A 10000-nucleotide genomic window follows, 5' to 3' on the forward strand; every position below is an offset into this window, starting at 1 on the left:
CCCCACTGTCTCAGTACGACTAATTCATGCTCATAAAAATTGCGTAGTAAAATAAAAATAAATAATAAAGAATTAAAATGTCAATGACAACAAGTGTAATAAACGTATGAGATAAACAAAAGGAAAATACAGGTATGGGGAATATAGTTGGTGATCGATGTTTTGCCTGAAATATGTTTTTGGCAATGAAAAGTACGTTTTCCTCAAAAAAGGGAAAATGGGTATTTGCGACCCAAATGGGTATTTGCTGCCAAGTAAAGTTTAGCCTGTAAATGCTTAAAATATAAAAAAAACAGCTCTTTACAGGTGAAATATACGTAAACAATTATGCGAAGCGAGTTGCAAACAGCAATGCTTGGAAAATTCACCCCCAAAGAGAATTTTTAACTAAAAACTATTGCGGGCACTTTCAAAAAATCTTCATGTTTCAAGTCTTGTTGAAGATGTAGCTTACAACAGGAAAGATTCGTAAATTAATGGTCTGGTAAAAATTAAAATATTACGAATTCCAGCGGTCTTTAGTAGCAATTTTCCTTTTCTCGAGGACCTTTCGAACCGCTGGTTTTTTCGAATTTTTTAAAAAATTTCGTATCTTATACCTAAAATTGAGTAATTGCTACGTTGGCGAGGTTTGATTGAAAATAGTACGCGCCAAATTTTAGGGCTGTGTCAGGAAAATTGAAAAAGTTAGAAAATGATTCATAAACTTTACCCTCCATGTTTTTAATTCAAACTTTTTTTGAATTTACCGTTTGAAAATAGCAGAGCGAGAACAAGTAGAAAATACGCAGTCGACAATCTAGAGAGAGAGAGAGAGAGAGAGAGAGAGAGAGAGAGAGAGAGAGAGAGAGAGAGAGAGAGAGAGAGAGAGAGAGAGCACTTGTTCTGTAAAAGTTAAATTTCATAGGCAGAGTGTACAAACGACAATAATATCTCAAGATTTATGTCTTAGAATATGAATATGACTTCAAACGGGAGGGCATTTTGCGTGCGCCTGCGTGCATCCGCTGAACGGCAATAGCGTGGGCGCATCAAATCTTATGGCGGGGAACCGAAAACTCGCGTAAAGTTACAGTCCTTTTAAACGCCATTTCGTTGGTGCTTTGTGATACCGTACTTTCCCACAAAAAATGTTCTCTACGCGGGTTTTCAGCAGTACGTTTTCTTGACCTTTTAAAGACTTAAAAGACTCAACGTCAAAAATCACTGTTCCCGTGTAAAATCTGATTTTCTCTGGCAAAGCAATGCATTGCTATGGTTTGATTTCCAAACTCATGGTTTTACTTATCAAGCAAGAAATGTACCGTAGCAATGTTCAGCTGCTTTAAGAAAAGCGAAAAAAATTTTTACTACGCAAGGTTTATTTATTAGCGCGATGTTTCATGTTAAACTTATCACGGAGACACGTATTTATATATGCCACAAAAACATGAAACCTATGGGTATTTGTTTAAAGTTTTTGGAATGTTTTCGCTGAAAAATATATAAAAATATTCTACAAGAAATGAAGAATGGATTGAGTCTGAGACAGCAACAATTACAAGTGATTATGTACTAAAAGTACACTTGAGCATTTCATAAGCTCACCTGCTGACAAAAAAAATGCACCCCGAAAAAACGAACAATACTTTTATTTTTCTTTAACTCTAAAAAGGTACAGAGATTTTTCCTAAGCTACTATTTTGAAGTGACTCTTGAGTAACAGCTCCTATGTTCCACAATCGATTTCTTATTATTAATTGACATTTGATGACAGTAGTGATCCATTCAAAACAGAGAATGGCCATCACTCCATAAATTTAACTGACGATGTTTGTTCACCTTCAACGCCTGTTAAAACATAAGACAGGAAGTTTGTTAGAGGGGTGCATATAATGCTGTTTCCTCAAAAAAGAAATACTACTGCTAAAGGACCCAGATGAGTTGGGATGCGACAACAAACATGACACAAATGGATGGGTGAATTTGTCTTGTTATTGATGTTTCTATTGAGAGCTTTTTACAGTATCCAGATGAACCTACATAGAACCCTATGGGAAGAATTATCAAACAGATACTGATGCATTAAACAAGAACTTGGTTCAATACAGAGGAGAAGCTGGTCTCAGTAAACATCCTTTGTGAATGAAATGTTTCACAAGTTAGCATATCAACAAATGTAATATCCAGAAAATGGTATCGTTTAGGAATAAATACAATTTTTTCGTCGCGTAGAATTCCGGGTCCATTGACGTCAACAAAAAAATTCCCGTCCGGGTAGGGGTTAGTATTTTGCCGTTTTTAGCCGTGACACTTCTGAATGAAGCATACATGAGGTAAAAAAAATAAAACGGTTAAAGAGTACTGGAAACAAGTTTGAAAAATAAAGAAGATGGCGGCCGAAACGCGGAGAATTTTTTTCTGGGTTTTTAAAGACGTTTTCTGGAAATTTTCTTCGCGCTGGCTACCCCTCACGGGGTTCAGGTCAAATTCAAAGGAAAACAAAAAACCCAGTTTTTATCACAATCCTTGGTTTAAAACACTGTGGTGGTTTTAAAGGCAGACAAGAGATATCATGATATCAGGTGGTACCGTTAGCGATTTCTGCAAACTTTGGTTGTAATCTATCCGCGAAAGTCTACACAGGTGAAAATCCATACAAAAATGGCGATTTTTTGGTTGGTTTTTAGCGCGAAAAACCCAGTGAAATCCGATAAGCTGGCATTAATCGAAGGTAAGATCTTGAATTTGATGTTTCTTAATATAAATATTCCGGTGGTACCCATTGAGATTTGGTTACGAGTAACTCACAATCAGAGACAAAAAACTCCGAAAGTCGCTTCAGTCTTATTTTCCCGCCATATTTTAAAGACCAAATCGTAGCTCGAATGCGGCTCTAGCCTGTTAAATTCCCGGATGTGACAGGGCATTCTACGCGATGTTGCAACAGAAGCCAGGATTTATTTATTATGAAAGGTGTTTTGATAGCACTTCATTTCATGCTATTTTGGGGTTAGGGAGTCTGGCTAGATTTTAAAATGCAGAAATGTTATATTTATTTGCATAATGAAATGTAAACAAACAGTGTACCATCAAAATAGGGTGGAAAAAAATCAGAATTCAAACCGATTACTGAATTTTTTTTTCCTTTATGTATAACTAAATGATATAATTTTCTTATTTTCAAAGCACAATCTTACTTGCATCATTATATTGAATTAAATTTATAGTTGAAGTGTGTGTACTTTATTTCTCAACGAAGACGTACTGGTGAAGAAAGCTAAAATTACTGCAGAAGGCGAATTTTCCCAGCCTTCATCAAAGCACCATTCATCGGCGGAATGATCTTTAGTTTCATTAATCATTAACTTAATGTGGAGAGAAAGGCAAGATTTCAAGATAAACAAGCCACCGAATTTAGGGTGAAAATGCAATTTCACGGCAAAATGGACACTTAATTAACCACTGTATTCCTGAAACTATTAAGTTCGATTTTAGAGTTACACTGTTGAGAAGAATTAAATATCTATAGGATAATTGTTTAAAGAAAAATTATCATACTGACCTTTTCCTACTGCTTAAAAAATGTGCGCGAAATGTTAGGTTGTAACAACATCCAGCCGCCATCTTGTCTTCGATGTACTGTTTTACGAAAGGAAAGACTGTCCTCTCAAGGGCGACAGCGAGGCTACAATAAACTCACTTTCATCGTAGAAATGCCTCGATACCTTAAAGAACACGTTTGTGGAACGTAGCATCCAATATACGTCGGCATTCAGCTCCAGAAAACAGCCTACAAATGCTGGTAGTGAACGTAAATGCCTGTGTGGCACTTCAACAGTCCGTATTGACGCATGCGCATACAAAATGCCCTCCTGTTATGACTTCAATCAACAAGAACTCAAAAAACAAAACATGAACAAAGGAGTTTTGTGAAACAATCAATATTCACATGACAGCTATTTCTTAAATATTTCAAAAACTGTTTGTTAATCGAAATCTTAATTAAGTTTTAGCAATATGACGCAAATTGTTTAAAATATATTTTGTCTGCGCCAAATTGGAGCTTTTTGTCTGCAATGAGTCTTATATAACACCCCAATGACTAGGAGCCACTTACAAGCTATCAAAACTGTGTTCACCCTCCACCTTAAAACAATTAATCCGCGATTTTGGCTTTACTGAGATCGTGTCAGATCAGTACGTGCCCTCACTGTTCATACTAATTCATCCGGCCAACGTAAAAAACGAATTTTCGCAGTTTACTCAATAAATTATAGTGGGTGAGATAGGAGACTAGAAACAGACATTTCCATTTCCAAGGTTTGTTTCCTGCAGGCTATTTCCTTTAACTTCTAAAACTGTGAGTAAATTGATGTTTAACCTCAGGGAATTTATCCAGTCGCCATTTAAATCGATTGTCACGCAATTTTCAGTTTTGTAATTTGTGTATTCAATACTCCGATCCACTACTCGAGTTTAGTGGTGTTATCATTTGAAAATGCTATTTAGAACCAGGCCTTAATTCCCGCGACCAGGTTTAGGTAATTTGCCCTCTAAACCAAAGACATTTAATATCCAGTGGTTATAGACGTTCAGTGTTACATGCATGCATATACCGGTTAATTAGGATGACAGTATCAACAGCGAACAAAATTTTATAATAAGTCATTTCTGTTCCTTTGATTTCAATTTACAATGGTCGCTTACAAGTTGAAGTCAGGCTTCTTTTCCGCAGTGTTCTTTTTCTCTAAAACATGGGTGTTCTTGATCATCTCATGAGACGTCGATCCCGGGTAGTTTTCAGTTAGTGTTACTGAATGCCAGCTGTTCCATGAATGTAGCTACCTGTACGCTAATACGCACGTGCGTACTTGAAAAATGCTAAAGGTTAATAACGTTAACAAAAGCAAATTAACAAATAAGAGGGATGACAAGCTTTAAGACACTGATGAGAAACGCAAATTCAATCAAAGTTACAACCTACGTGGAAACTTTTTGGGAGACAGGGCTGAGGGTGGATTTAGAAAACTGCCCTTACCTCCGGAAAAATTCTGGCCACGCCCCTGCTTTGACCCTTTTCCATCCGTGACCATGCTGAGGGAATAACAGCACAGACTGACAGGTGTAGATCCTTTCCAAAAAAAAAAAGGAAATCGTCAATTAAATCTAAGCTGACATATCGATATATCCTTTCCTGTCTTGTCTTCTTGCCGACTTTTGCTCTTTGAATAACTATGTCTATTTTGGAGCCACTTAGAACATCCCTTTTCAGCATTCAAGATGATAGATATTTTATCGACTGGATAATTATGCACCTATCAATGTTAAGCCGGCGGAGGGGGGAAGTGGGGGGGGGGGGGGGGGGAGGAGGGGGGGGAGGCAGGGCATGGGGAGGAGATTTGACATTTTTCAAAAATTTGCCTTCAAATTCCCTGCCCACGGCCAAAAAATCCCCCACCCCGGGCTGCACATGTCAAATATCTCTAGGCTGGACCTAAGAAAGGCACAAAAATACCTCCAAATAAAACTCTGTGGTCTTTATTTCTAAACGTTGCTGCATCACCAAAGATAAATGTTCCTGTTACATCTGCAATTATATGTTTTAACCAATCAGTCCGTGTTACACTGCGTAGAATACAGAAACCTTTACAAGAAATTAAAGTCCACATTTTGTAAGTTTAAATACCGTATTGCCGTTCTTAGTAAAAGGGTACAAAGAAAGTCAGTTTTATAAGCACGGTGATTTTAGCGAATGAGCCATACACTGATCAGTTGTACTTGCAAAAATCGAACTTCGTTTCTCTTTACTTCCGTTTACTTTGATACCACAGTATATTAAAAGGTTCAATTGATCAAAAACACGCTAAAACAAACGAAATTTGAAGACAAAACAGCGAAATCGACTCACCTTTCGCTTGGTCTCATTGGCTTCTACTGGCCTCCATGATTTCAAGATCTTTCCAGACCGTAAAGCCTGGTTCTCATATTATGCCACGGAGCTACCTGCGACATAGCTGCCGGTGCTGCCTGAGACACCGTTCTGATATGAGAACAGAAGTCGCCGGTAACAGAAGCCATGTCAGTCTTTACCGCCAGCATGCCTGCGAAGTTGACTCGAGTTCAAACCTCGCAGGCATGCCGGCAGTAAAGACTGCGATGTTTCCTGTTGCCGGCGACATTATGTCCTCATATGTCGGAGAAGTATCGCAGGCAGTACCGACGGCTATGTCGCAGGTACTTCGGCGGCATATGAGAACCAGGCTTAAGGCGCATGCGTGAAGCGTGGAAGCGGAAAACACAATTATGTTCGGTCACAGTCTCTTTCGTCCGAGTCGGCAGTCAAATATCCCCACGTTGGGCTAGGAAATATTCCAATATCCCCTCCCCTGGGAGAACACGATCAGTCAAATGCCCCACCCAAGGGCCGACAAAGACAATTAAATCCCCACCCCATGCCTACCAGTAGAATAAAAGCAGGGTGTCTTTTTCTTTAGAATTGAAGCCACTCAGTACTGCAAATTATAGACACAAATAAGGACCAAAACTAAAGTGAAGTCTCACTTACGCATTCGACCCACGGGAAAGATGTCATAGTTTTACCTTATTACAGAAAATTAACGCTCAAAGAAATTGACGTGACCCGAACTAAAGAAATTCACGTTAAGTGGGACGCGTTAACTTCTTCGAGCTTTATTTTTCTCTATCTTTAACTTGCACGCCACTAATTTATGCTATTTTTCTTTAATGTGCAGTGCTAATTTGATTAAAAAATCATCTTTTCCTCTCAGTATTGCATAGAAATGTATATACACTTGACGTTTTTCATCGTTCTTGTAGCTATTTACCTTTGGGTGAACGCATTCTTCTTCAGTAGGATGCGCTGCTTCATAAAGTATACAAATTGCTACCGAGGAATACCCTTATCGTAAAGTAATTGACTTGATATCGAAAGAATCAATGCATTAGTGTCAAATATTTATATTAACTGGCTCTTGTTCATTTCTATTCTCATGAGATATTTGTTTCCTTATGGTGTTAACTTCCTTTTTTTTAAATTACACCTTGTTAATGAATGCAAGTTTTTTTCAGGATCGGAAAACCAGCCTCGCTGACGGAAAGAGGGACACAACATGTCTGGAAGGTAAGTTTATTTTATTATTATATACATCCTGGAATATGCTGTGTTTCAGTTATATTCTTGGTTTAAATTTTATTTTCCTTTGTTTAAACTCATCATACATCACCATACCCCACAACAAAGGAAAATCAAATTTAAGCCATTAGGATAAAAAAAATACACTCTCTGAAAAGCTGAATCGTAAACTTTCATACACAAATAAGTTTTAACCAATCAGAGGAGCAAACGATGTTTTTCACTTGTGAGAAAAATAGTTTGTACAATCAAAAGCCGAAGCGATGCTTGAGTTTCGCGCCAAGAGAGGCCTTTTTCGATAGTTGGTCATGTGATCAACTTTCTGTAAACACAAAACAATTCGTTTCAAGCAGATACTAAAAGAGCTTATTAAAATTAGGTAACCTGTAAATTTTGAGCTGTATATCTCCAAAGTATAGATTACAACGACCGCCGAAAATCAGAAGGAAACAAATCTTTCGCTTATGCTTTGCAAGACTCAAATTTTCTGTTGTGAAAAGAAAAAATTGAGCCTTGTAATGCGTAAGGAGACCATAAATGGAGAGTTTTTCTCGTAGAAAAGTGAACACAACAGTAAGGAAATTGGATTAACATAGCTTGGTATATTTCACTGTCAAAGAAGAAGACTTATCGACAGCCTGCAAAACAACAGTAGAAAAGGAAAAACATCTGATAGGAGCTTGTAAACACTTTATCCTAAGTCCTTTAATTCGTGACTGATGAATACAGGTATAACTCGAATACTACACGAAAACAACGTTCTATTAACACAACAACTACAACAAGCAAAAATTAGATCGAACACATATTTTTTCTATGCAAGGAGTCCTCGTTGCCATGACAGTATGGGAAATCTCTGACATAGCTATCTTGTCTTTGTTATTCAAACCAGCCATTTCACTCAAATTGCAATTGATTCTGTTAACTGAACTTAATTTTAACACCTAATGAAGATTACTTGTAATTCTTGTATTACCTTACATTCTTAACCTTATTATAACTTTTGCTAATAATTTTTAAGTTAACGTAGTTTTATTGGTCATTTTTTCAAGATGTGTAGCGGCAAATTTTATCACTTTCGTTTAGCACTTTGGAAAGATTTAAAATAAAAGGCTAATGTATATTGTAAACAAAAAAACTACGTCGAAAGTGCTTTATAAGGTATTTACGCACTTGTTGTTTTTGTATCAGAAATCTCATTCGCTTGACACCCTCACTTGTTCGAAGTCTGATACGTCTACAACTTGTCCGTAAATGCCGTCGCCTTCTACATGAAGTATTCTGCATTTCTTCTTGCCACAGCAATCGACGATTAGGCGATCTCGTTCGCCGCAGTATTATAAAATCACATATTTGAACGCTAAGTTATAAAAATACAACTTGGCGAGTTTGGGTTGCCTGTGGTATTCTGAGTCCGGTCGATTAGCCTCCGTAGCGAGCGTGTTCGGACAAGACGAACGAATTCGGGCGGAAACGATTGCCTCGCAGACTACCATTCGATATATTAGGCTGATTTAGCAACAGGACGGGAACGTCAGTTGACGACGGGAAGGCGCGCGGAATGGACTAAACGCGACTTCCAGTACCCAATTTGCCGCTCTGCCATTGGTCAAGCCAGTTGTTTAGTTTGCGCTAGCCGTCGTCAGCTGACGTTCTCGTTCTGTTGCTAAATCAGCCTAATTACTATTACTTTTAGACCTTCTAAGGGAAGGAGCCTGTTATATGGAGCAGTTTTTAACCTAGGAAAGTGCAGAATATAACCCAGCCTTTTAGCCAGGCTCCTGATTTAGCTGAATTTTGCGACAACCTCTTGCACCATGCGAAATCAACACCATGCAGTTGCTAACAACATTGGCTCTCTTTATTAGCGTATTTTATCGTACTCAATGTTGCCATTAGGAGGTATTAGGAGCCTCTAAAAAGAAAGAAAGAAAAAGAAGTAAGGATGCCAGAATTAAACAACTGAAGGCCGGAAAAAATGTGATAAAACGTAAAATTATGCGATTAATCAATCAGGTTTGATTTAGCTTTCAAGTAGGAATCCACATTCGAGACGAGTATGATATTGCAAAGGCACAATGTCAACCGCAAAAATAAATACTTTTAGAACCGATATTACAGTTGTTCTCCTGTGGGCTTGTTTCAAGTATCTTCAACCTTCATACGTACGACCAAATCATTATCCCCCATATACTCCTTGCTTGATACAAGCGGGGGAGGGGGGAGGTGGCTGGAACCACCGTTTGGTGTTTTGCTATGTTGAAACCAGTTGATACGCTGGGTACTTGTTGCGTCGTTCAAAAATGGCCACCAACTTGGCCGCCAGCTTAGAATTTGGTAATACTTCAGATAGATGCAAATAGTTATAGAAACTGAGCATTTTTTCAAGCTGGGAAAAACCCTAGCGACGAGGATGAACATCTTATACTTTAAGCTTCGTGTTGCTTTTAGTGTTGTTTTATATGTTTCTGCTTGAAAAAAATGGCTTGACCTAATGTCAGCTATGACGTCATATCTCGTAACAATAGCAACAGGTTGTCACCAAAGTTTAGTATAGGTTCTATGTTAGAGCCGTTTTGAAAGATCCAGAAAAAACCCAAAGAGGGGGGGAGGGGGGGATGGTATCCAACTCTCCCCTTTTACGGACGAGGGTTAAGCTATTGTATTCGCAAGGTGCAAGAGCTTGTCCAAGGAGTGAGATTTGCACAGCTTTTTGGAACAAGAACAAAGAACTTTTAGTTTTTCTTTTCTTAAAATTACACAGCATATTTGGCTGCCTCCGCAGGAGGAACCATAATGTGCCTGAGGGTAAGTAAATCTCTTTTTTCTTACTGAAGGTCTGGTTGCTTTAATAAAGTTGTTTTC

At 38.1% G+C, this 10000-nt stretch overlaps 1 protein-coding gene across 1 annotated transcript in view; it reads left to right on the top strand.

Moving 5' to 3' along the window:
- The first annotated feature begins 6117 nt into the window (after positions 1-6117).
- The window catches only part of LOC140944544 (short transient receptor potential channel 5-like), a 42309-nt gene continuing 38426 nt past the window's right edge, over positions 6118-10000 (top strand). The window contains exons 1-2 of the mRNA XM_073393670.1: positions 6118-6216; positions 7072-7123. Coding sequence (XP_073249771.1) covers positions 6118-6216; positions 7072-7123 — 151 coding nt within the window. The remainder of the gene's footprint in view (positions 6217-7071; positions 7124-10000) is intronic.

This window comes from Porites lutea, chromosome 7, assembly GCF_958299795.1.
Source record: "Porites lutea chromosome 7, jaPorLute2.1, whole genome shotgun sequence".
In the NCBI taxonomy this organism is placed as follows: domain Eukaryota; kingdom Metazoa; phylum Cnidaria; class Anthozoa; order Scleractinia; family Poritidae; genus Porites; species Porites lutea.